At 39.6% G+C, this 19,164-nt stretch overlaps 1 protein-coding gene across 1 annotated transcript in view; it reads left to right on the top strand.

Annotated features, from left to right (window-relative positions):
* The window catches only part of LOC139711266 (carbohydrate sulfotransferase 15-like), a 77,482-nt gene that overhangs the window by 37,395 nt on the left and 20,923 nt on the right, over positions 1–19,164 (top strand). Inside the window, exon 2 of the mRNA XM_071623177.1 lies at positions 15,485–15,745. Coding sequence (XP_071479278.1) covers positions 15,485–15,745 — 261 coding nt within the window. The remainder of the gene's footprint in view (positions 1–15,484; positions 15,746–19,164) is intronic.

The following is a 19,164-nucleotide window of genomic DNA, read 5'->3' on the forward strand; positions in this document are numbered from 1 at the left end:
ATGAAGCTCTGCCGGCAAAACTTCGAGATCTAAAAGGCCTTATTTTTACCATTTGCAAATGAAAGAAAAACCCAGCCTTGGTGCTTCAAAATAGTTCTAAAATGTGAGTTTGGGATAGAAACAACCAATATAATAAAACCAATATTGTTTATTGAGGAAAATAGTGATATCTCCTTATATTTTAGACTTTATTGCAAAATTTGCATATGGCATGTTTTGTGATACAACTGACCTACACATACAATGTATGCATCTAATGTGACAACTTGAACATTTTTTTTTAATCACTGCTCTCAATGGTAAACAATACCTTTAAGAATCGCGATCTTAAATTTCTCGATCTTTTGCCAGTCTGAACTGAGTTTCTTATTTTGTCCGATATCACTGACACTATGTTTAAACTCTACCTTTTTAGCATAATTAGAGGACATAAAGAGTTTTCCTCGGAATTTGTGAGATCATCGTGTTTCTTTCCATTCACAGTCACCTTGCTTGTTTTGTTTAAAGGACAAGTTCACCTTCATAAACATAAGGATTGAGAGAATGTAGCAATATTAGTAGAACACATCATTGAAAGTTTGAGGAAAATCAGACAATCCGTTCAAAAGTTATGAATTTTTGAAGTTTTTGTGCAGTACCCGCTGGATGAGAAGACTACTGCAGTGTATGAATAACTTAGATGTCACATGCGTACAACAATATAAGGAAAATATAAAGAGAATTTCACAAAATTCCATCTTTTGAAAAATGTACACATTCCCTTGACTCGTTACCGATAAATGTTATGGGTAATACTATTCCCCCTGCCTTTAGAAAGAGGCAAGTCAATTGCTCTTTTATTATGCGAAAAAAGTGAAAATATGTTGAATTTTCTTTTATATTTTCTTTATACTGTTGTACGCATATGACTCACAAGCTGTAGTAGTCTCCTCATCCAGCGGTTCCAACTCAAAAATTTAAAAAATTCATAACTTTTGCACCGATTGTCCAATTTTCTTCAAACTTTCACTGATGTGTTCTACTAATATTGTTGCATTTTCTCAATCCTTATGTTTATGAAAGTGAACTTGTCCTTTAAAAGCACCTTGCGACATCAATCCGACAGAAACCTTTTCCTTCCCGTCAACGGAGGCGAAAGGCGGGGGGGGGGGGGGGGGAGGGAGGGGGAAGGGGAGGATAGATTTTGTCTGTACAGGCCAGGGCTTTAAAAAGGGTAAATGAGGATGAACTAATAAAGATGATTACGTAATGATATTCAGTCACGAATCACGTCCACCACAGCAGGAGAACATTATTCCTCATTTTCTCAGGGACATTTTAGAAGCGGAAGCTGGCAATATGCCGCCTTCAAGTAGATATGTTAGCCTTTGGTCTGACCTTGTTTTAGTTTCTTCTCCTGACTGATAACTGCTTTATGATGAAGTGTTTTTTTTTTTAAACGAAAAGCCCGACACAAAATAAAACGAAACGAGCAAAGGAAAGTAAAATGAAGAACGAGTTAAAAGATGTGTGTGTCTTTAACAGGTCATTTAAAGTGGGGATCTTGGAGACCGCCCTACTCACACGCACACACACATACATACAAACACACAGACAGACAGACAGACACACACACACACACACACACACACACACACACACACACATTTCAAACAGTGATAGAGTAGTGCTGCAGAAGCCAAAGTGTTGGTCGGCATTTTCAAAATGATATGATCGGTAGTTACGAGGGCGAAGGGTTCCAGGCGTACCTGTAAACTTGTCGAACTCTTTTGGCCACTTGTCACCGTAGGTTGTATCTGCTTATTCACAGCATGAAAGAAAATTTTCAGATACACGGATTGACGTGAATCGTATCACCACATTAAAGTCAGCATTATAGAATATAGTCACAACTCCTGATTCAGAGTTTCGTTAATCCGAAAATGAACACACGTTCGTTACTCTGAAGGTTCGTTAATCCGGAAACGAGATAGAATTAGTACGCAACTCAAGGTCTATCTAAATGTCGGATTAACGAACCTTCTGAATAACGAACTTTATTTTATTTTCGGATTAACGGACCATCGAAATAACGAATCTTATTTAATCTTCGGAATTACGAACCTTCGGAATAACGAACCTTTGGCCAAATAACGGGTGCTGTGCGTTATTCCGAAGGTTCGCTATATTCCGAAGGTTCCTTATTCCGAAGGTTCGTTAATCCGAAACACACAAATTCCCTATACCTAGAGGTTCGTTAATCCGAAAATGAAAAAGGGTTCGTTAATCCGTACATTTGTGTCGTTATTCCAAAGGTTCGTTATTCCGGAGATTCGTTAATCCGAAAATGAAATTCGGAATAACGAATCTTCGGACTAAAGAGCCTTCGGAATAACGAACCTTCGGAATAACGAGCTGTAACCCAAACAACGAACCTTCGGGAATAACCCCATAAACATTCAGATTAACCACCCCTTCTTCATTTTCGGATTAACGAACCTTCGGAGTAACGAAGATCGCCCGTGTTGGTTGCTTACTGTTTGGTGAAAGCATGTCAAGAAGTGAAAGCATGTCAACAAGTGAAGTGAGTGAAGCGCTTTAGCAGCTCCTCTGTCACCTGTGCGTCAAAATCTGTGATTTTGAGTGTCTGAGTGAAATCTGACTTTCTACTTTGGCAAATCATATAACCCGTGGATTACGCCGGACTTGTGATCTGGACATTTGGTGTTATTGGTGATGAGTATCAGCAAATTACTTTTTTACAGCCTGTCTTCATTTCCAGTGATGTGCAGCCATCATAGCCAGGCACTCTACTATACTTACCTTTGCCTGTACAGACTTCACTGCCCTAATCCTGCTTTTCAAAGCGGAGTCTGAAGACCAGGGACAACAATGGGAACACTCCAGTGGACACTCTTTGTGATCATTGTGCTGCTCTGCCCTGACCGTGGACTAGGACAATGCACGTATTCAACTGTTGCCAATGTACATGTCAGGCACCCTGTGCATTATAGCAGGAAACCAATACCATATTACAGCAACACTGTGGCTACTTTCCAACTACTACTACTACAGGCTGGAGACATTAACCCAAATCCTGGACCAGAAAATAACTCTTCAAGAATCAGTGATTTCCCGACAGGTCCTTCCCATCAATCAGTGACCAGGTATGATACAAATTTGCTGTATAAATTGAACCCCCTCACATCAGATGACACACTGCAAAGGCTTCCCCACCAGCTTTGGCGCACAATCTCATCCCTCGGCATAGGAAGGAAACGCAAAACACGGCGTGGGACCAGAGGTGGAGCCAAACGAGTAGTTGCTGATCAACCGCCAAATCTGCATCCAGAGTCTGCGGACATGAACGATGCCATACCATCTGCAACTAACGGTGAGCCCCCTTGCAGTACAGATCACACTCAGCACCCAATAAGTGTATTGATTACAGGATATTTGCACAGGATAAGAACCAATAACATGGTTCGATCAGTCAATCCTTCTAACCTGGTCCACATGACAGCCGCGACTGCTGTAAAGAAAAAGTCACCAAGGTACAACTTTCCTCGTTTCCTTATGAGCAATGTGAGATCTCTTAAAAACAAAGCTGATGAACTTCATGTAGTCATGATGAATAATGAGATAGATATATGTGTCCTCAGTGAAACATGGATGACCAGTGAATCTGTAGACTTCTTCGACATAAATGGCTTCACCCATTTTAACAAATACCGCGCAGAGAGGAGAGGAGGAGGTGTATCAATTTATGTGAGAGACAATCTATCCCCTAAGCATGTACTTGAAATTTCAGTCCCGAGAGACATAGAGGTGGTCTGGTGTCATATCCGACCTAAGCGCCTTCCACGTGAGGTATCCAGTATCTACATTGCCTCGGTGTACTGTCCACCCAACTGTGGTATCGAGCCAGACTTGACTGACCATCTCATTACCAGTGTCGACACAATCCGCACGCAACACCCCGATGCTGGCTTCGTAATGCTGGGGGACTTCAACTAACTGGACACTGATACCATCTGCCAAAATATATCACTCCAGCAAATTATCAAGGCCCCTACACGTAACAATGCGCTCTTGGACAAGATAATGACAAACCTGATGCGATTTTACAGAAATGCAGAGATTACATCCCCTCTTGGACTCAGTGATCACAATGTTGTCTTGTGGTACCCACAACTGAGCTCCCTTCTACATAGGAATGTTGTTCACACACGAGTAGTTCGGCCCATGCGAGACTCCGACATCCGAGCATTTGGTCAATGGATATCAAGCCAAACCTGGAGTGAGGTCAGCGACGCCAGTGAGACAGCAGGAAAATGTGATGCTTTCTACGCAGCTCTGCATTCAGCCATCGATCGATTTTTCCCAACGAAACAAGTGAAAACTCATCAAAATGATAAGCCCTGGGTGACACCTGTCCTCAAAGCACTGATAAATCAACGACAAAGCCTGTTCAAGAGTGGATCCAAATATCAGTGGAAAGCCTGCAGCAACAAAGTGATCAGAACCATTGCTAGGGAGAAGCAGACGTTTCTATCATGACCGTGTTCATAATCTTAAGCATGAAGACCCAAAGTCTTGGTACAGGAATATTCGAATCATGACCACTGGATCTCGGCAAAGTCCCAATATCGATGTCCCCAATATCGACCAATCAGAGACGCTTAAAATAGCTCAAGCTATCAATAAGCAATTTGTGCAGGTTGCTAGTGACATACCACCACTAAATCGCAATAACCTTCCTGCCTACCTACCAGCACGAGGACCTCCCCCATCAGTCCAACCATGGGAGGTGATGCGTCAGTTGGAGCGGGTCAAAGTTGGAAAGTCAGCTGGACCCGATGAAGTACCTGCACGTTTGATAAAGATGTTTTCATATGAGTTAGCATACCCATTAACAACCATCCTTAACAGTTCCTTTGAAAGTGGTGAAGTACCTGAAAGGTGGAAAAAGGCAATAGTGGTCCCTATCCCTAAGGGAAAGCCAGCGAGAATAGACAAATTAAGGCCGATTGCCCTCACAGACCACTTTGTTAAGGTAGCCGAGTTATTCGTCACCAAATGGCTGATGTCAGATATATCAACGAAATTAGACCCTAAACAATTTGGTTGTAGATCCGGAAGGTCCACCACACATTGCCTTGTTGACATGGTAAATTTTCTTGCTAAGGGCGCTGACAAACTAGGAACAACTTCAACCTTGGTGACAACGGACTTTTCCAAAGCATTCGATCGAGTGGACCATGGGGTTGTCATTACCAAACTGATCAATCTCATTTCAAATCGGTCCTTTGTACCCTGGATTGCTAGCTTCTTGACAGACCGTTCACAGTGTGTTCGTTATCAGGGTGTCTGCTCTGAGTGGCAACCTGTTACGGCAGGTGTGCCGCAGGGAACACGGTTGGGTCCCGTTCTGTTTTTGGTCTTGATAAATAATGCCCTGACTTCTTCCGATCTGCAACACTGGAAGTATGTAGATGATATGAGTATAGCAGAAACAACTTTAAGAGGTGCACAGTGCACAATCCAAAGTTCACTAGACGATCTCCACATATGGTGTATGGCTAACAATATGAAGTTAAATGTAAGTAAATGCAACGTGATGAGGATTGATTTTGGCCGAACTCAGCTGCCTTTGTGTACGATACAACTAGGCGTAGAAACTCTTTGTGAGGTTCAAGCAGTGAAGGTTCTTGGTATACTATTGCGGTCAGATCTAAAATGGGATGACCAGGTGAATAATATGCTTGCCCAGGCCAACAGAAGATTGTACATGCTCAGGTCACTCAAACAATTCAAACTTAGATGGAAAGACCTCCTCACAGTTTACAAGGGGTACGTTAGACCAGTGGTTGAGTATGCCTGTCCAGTTTGGCATCCCGGCCTCACTACCAAACAACGAAACCAGCTAGAAAGGATTCAAAAAAGAGCCCTCAGAGTCGTGCTTGGACATTTATATGAGACATATGATAATGCCCTGCAAATAACCAATCTCCAACCCCTCTATGAAAGAAGAACGGATTTATGCAGTCAGTTCGCAAAATCATTGTTAAAATCACCCCATTTTCGAGAATGGCTGCCCGCTCCTAGACAAAACCCATACACTAGCTCCCTGAGGAGTGCCGTCCCATTCACTGGTGTCAGATGCAGAACGAATAGGTACAAGAAAAGCCCCATACCATTCCTAGTGGACCTAATGAACAAATGGTAATGTACAGGTATGCGCATTGATGCACATTGTATGCTGAGTTTTAAAGTTGCAGTTTCTTGTGTATTTATTATTTACATGTCATTTTGTTTTTGTATATCTGAAATTAGTAACGTTTTGTGATTTTACTACACAACTCATGTCAGGTTTACTCCCGTCTGATGGTATAGCGCATGATTTTCATGAAACACAATGCGTTTACACACTTGTATTAGATATCAGACTTTTTTTTGGGGGGGGGATGGGGGCTTGTGTCATTGGGTCAGAGTCTAAAGGTTAACGGTTAAGAGAATAGAAAGGAAGTAAGTTATGTTTCTGAAATTTCAATACACGCATGTATGGTGTAAAGATTTGGTGAAAGGTCAAGACTCAACTATTTAATGTTGGAATCATATCATCATTACTGTTGTTGCATAATAATGTTCAGACTCGCTTAGTGTATTTATTTTTGTATATATTTTGACAATCAAAGAACTGGTACGAAGATTGAAAAATTTGAAGCATTTACATGTATATGCAGAAGTTTACATAGAAATATGATTGTTAGTATTTGTCCTTCAACTGAAGTGCAATATATGTGCTTAAATCTGTACGTCCATTTTGTTTGAATTGTCTTGTTTTTATATTTATCCAGACGCATACAGCTTCTTTCCCTTTCTTTCCTTCCTTTCCCCCTCTACTTACTCCTCTTCTCCTGCTCCTTTATCCTTACATTCCTCCTGCTCTCTTTGTGCCTCCCTTTTCTTCTCCCCTAGCCTTTGTTTTCTTTGTTCTCCTGTCTCCCCTTCACTCTGTTCCTGTCTCAGCCTCACACTACATGTAGCATCTTCTATCTCTCAACAATCCTCATTCCACGCCTCCTCCCTTATCCTTCTATACCCTTTTTATTAGCTTAAAGGGTTGTGATACGTCACTAATGGAGGATATAAGATACATGTATGTAAAACGGGTTTTTTTTTTCACTCAACTCTGTTTTTGTTCCAATATACATGTAATTTATATACTGAATGTACTTCCACTACTGATGTACCGATGATTTGTTTTGTTGTTGTCGTAATGGTTGTATTTTGTTCGTGTGTTGTATACAAATGTATGTAAGTTATTTTGTCTCACTGTATTTTTATCGATGTAAATCAGACACAATTCAGCCGTTCGGCTGCGAAGTTTGATCAATAAACCATTCCATACCATACCATACCATACCATAACATCTTTATTTCATTCATTGTCGACATATGTAAAGGAGTTGCTCTTCCATAGGGTTGCTCTTTAATGTTCATGAGAAGTTGATACTGTTGTGATTTGAAGTGAAGCTACCAAATACAGTATATGGTGCTGCTCCTTTGCCACGGGATTGGTTAGGAGAAATAAAAATTATGTGGAATTTTTACTTGTCACATTCTAAATACTAGTAATGGATCAGGACAACATTGTTCGTAGTTTATTCTTCCAACCTAAGCATCACATCACTCTGTCACTCCAGCGTATAGGCCTATAGTGTTGCTCAGCCATCGACATAACAACTCCTTTGTCCCTTATCACATTTTGATAATTGTCTGTATGAAAAAGTCTTCAAAATTGTCATTCTTGTATGAACGTTAGAATGTTATTGAAGTTTCACATAGTCTGCCATAATCTCAAGTTGATCTTAAAATTTGAGATCGACTTAAGTTCTTTGTGAAACACCCCCCTCCCCCCAGTTTTGTCTGTCGAATACAGCGTAACTTTGAAGATAAATCAGGCGTTTACACAATTAGTGTCGAAAATTCGACGATATCCCTTTCTTTCCTTCTTTCTTTCTTTCTTTGATATACGATCGAGGCAACTGATGAGAGACATATTTCCTTTTGTGGTTATGACCTTGCACATCATGCAAGTTAGTCGTCAAAAAAGAAAAGAATGTCTTCAATTTTGTCTGCCATCTGCATAGCTATAAATTTCACTTCATTTAATGCGACTCGGGCAGGAAGAAATACTCTATCTAGTATACGAGACCTCTCGAAACCAAAAGGTTTTTCCATAATTCAAGCTTTATTGCCTTGAACCTTCCCAGGTTTTGACTCTAACTTTAATGACGGAATTTCGAGATAAGTTCTTGACCTGGGACGGGAGTCGGGTGAAACTTAATCCGTCCATAGCTTTTGAAAAATCGCATAAAACATAATTTGTGTGAGCCATTGATGTTGTTAACGACGAAATACCCGTCTCGAATACTCGTCGTTTTGGAGAAGGCCTAACTCTAACCATGCTCTAACTGACAGACTTTACTACATTACAGTACTAATCATGCGTGCACTCACACAGGAATACTCGAAAGTATAGGCACTTTTTTCACCCCCCCCCCCCCCCGTCTTTCTCAGGTTAAAGGGACTGTACAGTACTGGTTGAGGTGAGGATTCAGGTTTGTAGCATTTTCTTTTTTTTTGGGGGGGGGGTGGGGATATAATGAGAAACCTCCTATGAAATATGAAAGAACATGTCATTTCAAGAAGGATTCAACGTTCATTTGATGAAAATTGGTCTTGAGTTGAAACGGCCGAGATATCCAAAAAACGATTCTAATAAAATTGGCAGGCCACAACTTTTATTAGGATCTCTTTGTTTTACCTTGTTTTTAGATATCTCAGTCATTTCAAAACCGATTTTCACCAAATACATTTTGATTCCCCTTAGAATTGTATGCTCTTTAACATTTTATAGAGTGGTTTCTAAATATCTCGCAAAACGTTACAAGATGTGTTCTCACCTCAACCGGAACTCTACAGTCCTTATAAATAAGTTGGGAATCAATCACATTTCTATTCTCTTTTACTCCAAGAATTTTGCAGCTGATATTTTATTTTAATATTATGTGTCATTGCAGGTTATATATATATATATATATATATATATATATATATATGTATATATATATATATATATATTTCATTTATTATTTGTATCATTTTTTATTTATTTTTTTATTTTTTATTTTATTTCTATAGTGCGTTATGATTATACCTTTGATGTGGTTTATTAATAAATAGCTCTGATGAGGTCTATCCTGCTTTGACGTCTATATTAATCTTGGAAATAGATATTTCTATATGGCTTGATTGATACATAGGTCTATAGCTTAAAACTGTTCATTTACAGAAAAGTACGCTTAGTAGGCCTACTCACTGTTATTTCCGAAGAAGTTCTTTCGAAGTTATTCAAAGTTTATTTTTTATGCTATTCAGTGTTTTTCTCGGTCATTGTACTATTGTGACTGCACAAAGGTTCTGCTTCCACTTCTCTCTCAATTGCTGATTCAGAGAGATAATCATAACCTAATGCAACACGTGTGACCCCTATAAACCTTTCAAGCTCTGAGTTGGAACAGGTTAATCTGGAAGACGTTGCTCTGTAATAGCTTTGGTGGTTCAGGTTGAGTGGCAGGGAGCAGGGATGTGAGACGAGTTTCACATCCCTGCAAGGATATAAGTTGAGGATCCTCCCAGCTAATCAGATACACAGAATAATCGCAGAGCTATATAATGGTCATAACAGTACGAGAGGAAGTTTGTTTTGACCATCATTTGGCGTCATCCGACCCGATAAGGCTCTCACTTCAAAGTTTTGCTTGTGTGTTTGTTCTGTTATAATTTGTTTTCCATGTGACAAGATAGTTGGATAGACAATATTTAGCTGCATGAGATGGTATTCCATAGAGCACATTGCAGATGCATATGCACAACTGCACTTGGATGTGGAGGAAGAGGGGGGGGGGGGGGGGACCACTTCACCCGAGTGGTTCATCCTGCTCTTTGCGAGATGAATCGGAATGAAGCGAGATCTATTACTACGTGTGACTGTCTCACACACGGGACGTTCATTTCGTGTCCTATCCGAGGGACAGATTGTTTTGATTCTATCATGGATCTATACAGCAGTTTTAGCTCCATGATTTTAAAGAGGGGACGACATGATAACACACAACATTTTCACTTGCTTGGATTCGAATCCGCGCCCGAACCCGAGCCATATTTTATTATTGAAAGGCATGCAGATATGATATGCTTCTTACGGAGTCGACGCCTCGACACACAAGTCTACATGACGGTCCGAAAAACGTTTTGAAACATTCTAGTTATTTTTACTCTATATAAATCCAAAAGAAGATTCCCCAATACAAGCACAACGTACGTCATTCATTATGCATGATATACATGTTATATTTTTACACACTAGTGAAAAAGATAGTGTTACAAGTGTTATATGTTTGTGAAGCTTGGCTTAAAAGAAATGAAAAAAGGTAAATGAAAAGAAAAAAAAATCGTCGCGGTAGGCTTGATGTCGTGATGTCTTTAGCTTTCACGATCTGTCAATGCAATCAAACGTCACTTCATTCTCACGCGATCAGTATTCGAGGTGGGGTGACAACGCAAGGGAACGTTTTGCGGTGTCAAAGCGAGAAACTCCTTTCTTTGGTGTCATTACCATTTCCGCGCTCAATTTGGGAAAAGTTAAGACTCGCTTCAATAATTTTAACACTCGAGTTCTCTCTTCCCTTCGCATGTTTATTCAAAGAGAGCATCAATACAAAGGGGCATCCCTTTTTTGTTTTTGTCGACGGACAGAATAAACGGAGTGGGAGACAAGAGAAACAAATGAAGTTACCACTAAAAATATCGAGCAGGAAATAAAAACAAACTTGTCTTTTCCAGTTATTGATCACCGGGTAGGCCTACTCCGCGTGCTGTTGTATTGTAGAGTGCCCGCCTGTGTTTAGGCTAAATCCATACCGAGGTATATTAGGCCTAAATTTCTTTTTTTTTTAAACTTAGTGGTGAAACGGTCACTGATGTAGACGAACCGGAAAACGTGCTAAGGTTATCAGCTTCCTCTGATGAAGTGCATTTGCTCGCGAATAAATTGAAATAGCATGGATATTTTTTTAAAGGAAGTTGGGTATATATACATGTACATCGCAATGAAGTGAGCACCAAATATCGCAATGAAGTGAGCACCAAAAAGGGCACCAGCCAAACACCCCCACACTATAATTGCTGGACCGCTAACTCCTGTGTGATCGTCGTCATTGAACCCGAGACAAAAGTTCACGCCCCTGTGGGACGGAATCACCGCCCAGCCATACGATGTGCAGTGGGGTTAGATGGAAAACCCATGTTTCCAGTGTTGCCACCTGCTTTGGGGTTTGTGGAGTTAGGGTCCGATCCACTGCACTATAATTCATTGTAGTTGACTTACTACTTGCTCGTGAAGTTCTCATACACAATTCTTGGTTACAATAGGTCATGCTATTTTGTTTAAATAAATGATAAGCAACCTGCACCTGCTGGTTTGGAAATACATGTTGTGTCCATGAGTATTTATGTATGTTCGGAAAAGTTGTATTTACGTTTATTGATTGATTGATTGATTGATTGATTGATTGATTGATTTTTATAATAATTATGTAGGCATATATGTATATATATATATATATATATATATATTCATTCATTTATTTATCTGTCTATCTATATATAGATCTGTTTATTTATTTAATAATTCTTTTATTCATGTATTCACCCACTGATCTATCCAAATATATATGTACAACTATATGTATTATGTGTATGTATTTATAAAGGTGTGAGAGAGACCAGAAGCTCTCTCTGTGAATCCCCTCATCTCAGTGACGTTTTAAACGGCTCGCCTTTTCGGGTGCTGTTCGTTATTCCGAAGGTACGTTATTCCGAAGGTTCGTTAATCCGAAACACACAAATTCCCTATACTTAGAGGTTCGTTAATCCGAAAATGAAAAAAGGGTTCGTTAATCCGAACATTTGTGGCGTTATTCCGAAGGTTCGTTATTCCGAAGATTTGTTAATCCGAAAATGAAATTCGGAAAAACGAACCTTCGGAATAACGAATCTTCGGACTGAAGAGCCTTCGGAACAACGAACCTTCGGAATAACGAGCTGTAACCGTCTTTTCCATGGCAAACATGTAACTGCATTTTCTTCTAAGGCAAAGCACCTTACCCGTCAGATACCAGGTGGAGTGCTAGATTTCCTACACATCCCCTTACTCAAAGTGATTGTTATATCAATGTCGCAAATAGGTCTTCAACCTTTGCTGTTTTTGCAACATCTTCCGAACTATTCTGTTGCACAAGATGCGGAAAGGTTTCTGCGTCAAAGCAGGATTGTATTTACAGGTGTGTGAAATTTGACAGGTAGGGTTCAAAGACATGAATGCTGCAAACAGCACACGCCCCACCACCACCATCACCGCCACCTCCCTTACCCCCACCCCTCCCTCCCTAAATCTTTCCCCACCTCCCATGATCTGTATCTTTGTCTGCTGACGTCATTGTCATTGTCTCAATTAGCATGCAATATACATGCATCACGTGTGTATACGTATGTGCAGGGAGGCGAAGACTTCCACCTCTCCGGTATTCGCCATTGCATGCAATGTGTTTCTGTTGGGGTACTTACAGTACAACTGTAATGTCTTTACGTACTGTTCCATCGTTATCACCTGAAACCACACCATTTTAATGTACCTCCCATCATAAAAGGAGAAGATGGAGAGATGGCACAGAGAAAAAGATAAATTGATAGATGTTACTTGATATAAAATTAAGTATATTAAAGGGACTGTACAGTACTGGTTGAGGTGAGGATTTAGCTTGTAACGTTTTGCGAGATATTTAGAAACCACTCTATGAAATGTTAAAGAGCATACAATTCTAAGGGGAATCAAATGTTTATTTGATAAAAATCAGTTTTGAAATGACTGAGATATCTAAAAACAAGGAAAAACAAAGAGATCCCAATAAAAGTCGTGGCCTATCAATTTTATTAGGATCGCTTTTTTGGATATCTCAGGCATTTCAAGGCCAATTTTCGTCAAATAAATGTTGAATCCTTCTTGAAATTACATGCTCTTTCATATTTCATAGGAGGTCAATTATTATCTCTCCAAAAATGTTATAAACCTGAATCCTCACATCACCCAGTATACTGTGTAGTCTCTTTAAAAAAAAGACATTGGGGAGGGGTAGAGAATGACAAAGGAGGGGAGTATTTAGGTATGGTAGTCATTGAGAGAAGCAAACATGGGCGCTTTTAAAGAACAGCCAACAGCCTTAGCCTCACCCCCTCATTTGGGTCAAAAGGTTAATGTCGCCATGTCGCTGTATTGTTCCAACTGGTGATGTTTGTTTATCTGTATGTAACTGAAATGGATTATGTTCAAAATCATACTTGACGTCAAGCGTGTTTGCTGCAAAACGAATCAGCAAACAAATCAATATGCAAATCACATTGTCATGCTTCAATCGATAGCTCCTTGGTGCAATAGGTTATTGTTTCGTCCGCGGTACAGTGCTCCAGTACGCCCTCTATCGTGTCTGTTTAGGTATGGCACCGCTTGTATTTTGAGGTACAATAATTCCTATTAGGCCTATGTCGTATTATATTTGCCTTTATTTGAGTCGGCAGGTATCATGTGCCTTCTCATTGTCCGTAAGTGGAGGGAGGTGGGCCACCTCCCTGGTAAGTGTGACGCTTGATGTTCGCTTTAAGATTGTATATTAGTTTTGTTTGAGATGGGGCTTCAGGTTTCCAACTTTTTTTTTTTTTGATAATGAGAAACTTCTTATGAAATGTGCAAGAGCATATAATTCTAAGAGGAATATATTCGGAGTTTATTTGATGAAAATTGATTTTGAAATGGCTGAGATATCCAAAACAAAGAGACCCTAAATCTAGTAAAAGGTGGGACCCACCTAGCTACTTTTTTAAAGGATCACTTTGTTTTACTGTGACTTGGATATCAGCCATTTCAAAGCCCATCTTCATGAAATAAACTTTGAAAACCTCTTATGTATGCTTTTTATCATCCATATCAGAAGTGTTTTCTAATTTATCCTGCAAAAAGTTAAAAGCTGAATCCCCATCTCAACCAATAATATACCATACCATCCCTTGTATTGGCTGTGATAAGACATCTCACATCGTGCGTTTGTTCTTGTGTACTGGAATGTCGAGTTCAAATGAAGAGAGCGAGGTTGGGTGGAAAGGAAAAGAGAAGGGGAGGGATGAGATGTGGAGGGCGCGAACTGTGTGATAAATTAGATGATAAACCTGTTTAACCTCCTGCCGGGGTTCCCGCTGGAGTGGTGAGCAGAAAGAAGGATACAGTGCACAGAGTCTATGCCCCGATTCCATTCCCCTCCTGCTGTTGTATGCGGCTGTCAGTTTTTGAGCTTGATGGGGCGAGAATATGCCAGACTAATGATTCCCGAGAGAAGAATATGGGGGATGCGGATGTAGGGAGGGGGACGGAAAGAATTTGTACGCCCCATCCCTCTGTGCTAGTGCTACTTATTCTGTATGGAACGCCATGTGTTACACTTCTGGTTCACTTGCTGAACAGTTCAGCCCATATATGAGGGCGAAAGTTGAACGCAATGTGTCCCAGGCGAGCCGGTAAGGGCAGACACATACTTCCCTCCTCCTCCTATTTGAGGAAAAGTCCCCGACGTTTCCATGTATACCTCTTCAGAGAGACTGAATATGATATCATGATATCTGACCAGCAAGTAGCTAAAGGATTCAGAATTAACAAGCCAGGCGTGTTGCTACGATTAAGAACAGCACAAAACAGACTGACAAAACAGACTGATATTAAAAAAGATCATTAGTATATCAAGGCCAAGGAGTCAATTTCATTATATTTTTGATATGACCATAATCCGATATTAATCTTCTGCCTTTCAATTTTCTAATGACTTTACAACAACTATTTTTGGTGGGGTTTCACGTTTTGATAATAATTGTAGGTTAACTGCACTTTATCTGGATATAGAATGATGGCATATAATGGCGGAGACAGTATATGAGTTGTTGACATTATTTGAGGAATTGTGTATGGATTATTGTATCGGTCATAAGATGGTATATAGCTTGTGCCGTAAAAGGTTATTGCATAACCTTTTACGTTAATAATGCAAATTTTGCTGCATGACAAGAAATAAAAAAAAATTAAGACAAGTGTTGCCGAGAAACCGGTAGGGAAGGACTCATTTCATACTGTCAAAAACTAAGGAGAAAATCGATGCGATTCTTGACACGTAATTGTAATAAATGTCGCCTATTTATCTTATCACTGTTGTGGAAATGGAAGTTAATATGATTGAAGAAGGACGAAGTTTTCTCATCGTTATAATGATTGATATTCTCTCTAACTCTCTTCTCGCCCCCTTCTCTGTCTTCCGTCCTTTATAATCTCTCCCATCAGCAGCAGAAAACCCAGCTGCTGACGTTCATCTCCATTTGCAGTTTACTCGTCTACTTCAGCTTCTACAACCGCGCCGTCATCCAGGACTTCTTCTCCACTTCGCACGCGAACATGCCCCCCTTCGACCAGATGCAGGCGAGGCGCGGCGACGGCGACGGCGGCCGCGACTCCCGAGCGGCTCAGAAGACCGAGGAGCTCAGCGGCGGTTTCTACCGCGTGCCCGAAACTCCGGACACGAGTTTGCGGAGACTCGCCCGAGGCGTAAGACATACATTCACGTTAACTCTTTCATTACTGCGAAACAACTTTCCTATTATACTCATACACAAGCGATTACTCTGAGCAAGGAGGTTCAAGAGAATGGAGTCACAACTGTCTTATTTCCTTTGCTAGATGTTCGATGCCGCCGCTCAAAAATATTTGAAGCATGTGCCAAACAGGATCTGCCACGCAGATAGGAAGACAATTGACTCGTGTCTCATTGCATAATCACCAGACACTTTCTGAGGAAGATATGTCTTTGTGATGGTAATTACTTTTCGCTGTCCCTTCTTATACAAGTTATACAGACACGAGGATGTGCGAATAGAAATTGCGCAAAAAATACTGAAATAAAGATGAAAATCACTCGACTGGGCATACCCGTATATACCCATATATCTATCAATAAAGAATTATATTTGAAGATTATTCCAGGTCAGTTTTATTTGTCGGAATTAAGTGGAAAATGATAAAACCGGCTTTCCAGGATGGTACAGTTTTAAACCGTTTCACATGATACAGCTCTGATTTACACTTTTGCACAAATTTCTGCACGGGATTGATTTTTTTTTTTTTACATGCTTTATCATTAAGTGAAATTTCATTTCATTTAATGAATAAATAAGCAAAATATGGCCGATATTATGTTAACTTTCAAACTGAATCTTCAGATTGCTCAGAAAGACGGCGGCTTCGAACATCGATCATCAAAGGCACAAATGCACCTGTGAAATTCTTTTGTACATCAATAGAAATCTGACAACTGTTTGAATAATTACAGCCAGTTGGAACTCCAACTCTTAACCTCCTTGCTCTGAGCTATTTAACGGTTCTCTGAAATTCAACTGGATGTTGATTTGTGTAGATTTATGATACCCTCAACATCACTTTTTCGGTGAAATGAATATCTAGAAACATTCCATATATTTTTAACTAATTTTTCTTCTATTTTTCTTCAGATTACTTGGATACGCTCAAAAAAATCCTTCCAAGCAAATTCCTGTTGTGACCTCATCTGTCAATCATTGCTAAAGTACTGATATGTTTAACAAAAGACATTGGAATGCACCTTCCCCTCGACTCAGCTTAACTTGCATGTTTCTGTGACTATAACAAAAGACATAGTGAGGGAACATGCAAGTTATGCTGAGTCGAGGGGAAGGTGCATATCAGTACTCTAGCAATTATTGACAGATGAGGTCACAACAGGAATATTGGTTTGGAAGGATTTTTTATTTTTTATTTTTTTTTGCGGACGTATCCAAGTAATCTGAAGAAAAAAAAAGAGGAGAAACATTAGTTAAAGGTATAATGGAATGTTTTTAAAATACATTTCACCGCAAAAGGGATGTTGAGGGTATCATAAATCAACACAAATCAACATCTATTTGTATTTCAGAGAACCCTTTTGTAAACCTCCACGTTCTCGTTAACTATTGTGATAGAGTTGAATCAAACACACTGAAGAGGTGAAATGCTCATAAAATGGGCCGTACATGATTCATTATGTGGGATTTTACTTTTAGACTTGATTTCATGAAATGAGGGCACTATAAGTCATAATAGCAAGCGCAAGTTTGATGAGGCCTTGTTGCCATTGAAACTCATGCAATGCCCTTTATACTAATTTCCTAGTTTTCAAATCAAAACAAAATCATATGAAATGCTACCCATTAAAATCTTCTGGATAGCGTGGGATTAGCAATCATAAATCTGTTTTCAGAGAAAACTAACGCCAAGTTGCCGAATAATTTATAACCATGCCAAACTTTATGACATATTCATGGACGCTATAATGCTAGAGTATAGTCGGATGATGTTATTTATGATCACATAATCTACTGCGTAATGGTATAATTTGCTCCCGAAAACGGTAACTACATTAGTTGGAATCAAGTGGGTAAGCTGCGTTGAAAGAAATCGGTGAATTCAATGCAACATATCGGAGGAACGGAAAATGGAATGGTCGTAAGACATTTAGCATAACGCCCTCAGACGACCTGGAGGAAAATGTTATGATTTCTTCTTTATTTTTCTATTTATACGATGGCATCAGCTGACACCTCCGTTGAGAACACTTGGTATAATATCCTCGCATTATATGACGTCAAACGAGTCATAGACCATATCTGTTTTTTTTTTTGTATGTCAAAGTAGGTAAATATCACCCTATACAAATGAAGAGAAGGATTTTGTGAGTTACTACACAGTTATGACTACGTGCAAAGCGATCTTTTCCTATAAATGTCATCGAGCGTTGTGATGATTGATTAGCTGACATGAAACTGGTTGCACGATCGTGTAAATAGGAACTTTTCCGATGATATTCCCAGTTCAGCGATATTTTGTATATTTTTCACCTTTGGTGTGTGCATGCGTGCGTGTGTTTGTGTGAGTGTGTCTGCGTGTATGTTTGTAAAGAGAGTGAATGTTCTCCAAAGGGTTTCGGCATTGTGGACTTCTTTTTTTTTACGTTAGGTCATTTTACTTTATCGGCGATGTGAATTATCAGAAGATATTGTAATTGCAAGAAAAGCCCATAAGAACTACTGTAATCAGTTCCTTCAATACTTCCTGTTAAAAGGGAGGCAGAAAGCTAATCGTTGCGAAAATACTCCATTGTGCTGAAACAGCGAGTTTTTGAACACCAGAATAGCTGCACTGTGGAGGTAGTATTAATTAAAAAGTGTCTGTTAATGGTATCTACCGAGTTTTGAGAGCTCTCCGAGCACGTAGAGTGTGTAGAATATGATGTTTCATATTCTCACTGTTATGTTCTGTTTGTTCTTGTTCATACCTGATCAAAAGGCAAGTAGAATTTTTGTGCATGCATTGACTCATTTATAAAGCTAAACTCGCACTCATAAACACCTCTTTAGATAAATTCTATTCAAATAGGGATAACGACGAAAGGTAACTGAGTACAAGTGCATTTGAAATATGCAAACTGATTTCATTTAATTCATTGGTTGCTGCAAATTTTTCATGAACAAAGTTATCTACAGGGATCGACACTCGCCTTTTTCCCTCTGGGGCCGTTCTAGGCCATGGGGTGAAGCTGAAAAAGAGGCTTAGAAAATGGGTTTCGTTCCAGCAACACTGGCACTACTTTCTGAATGCGGAAATGTGATGTTTTGTACATCCTAAATATACTGTAAAAAGTTCTCCTCGAAATATCCTGTAGTTTTTGCGAAAATCCATATTTTATAAACTGCGACCAGCAGCCCAATACACATATCGTAATGGGGCTGCGGATTGTAGCATTTAGAATTATGACAGAATAGTATCGCGGACAAATGTCAACCTTAAATCGAACAAAAATTCTTCAATTTGAAGACTTACAAGTAAGGTTGAAGTATTGACAACAGGGTTCGTGCAAGGTTTGGTTCTACAAATAGTCATTTTCTGTTCGAATTGAT

The sequence above is a fragment of the Diadema antillarum genome, unplaced genomic scaffold (assembly GCF_040938485.1).
Source record: "Diadema antillarum isolate AM-2024a unplaced genomic scaffold, OU_Dant_1.0 seq00001630_RagTag, whole genome shotgun sequence".
NCBI classification, from domain to species: Eukaryota; Metazoa; Echinodermata; class Echinoidea; order Diadematoida; family Diadematidae; genus Diadema; species Diadema antillarum.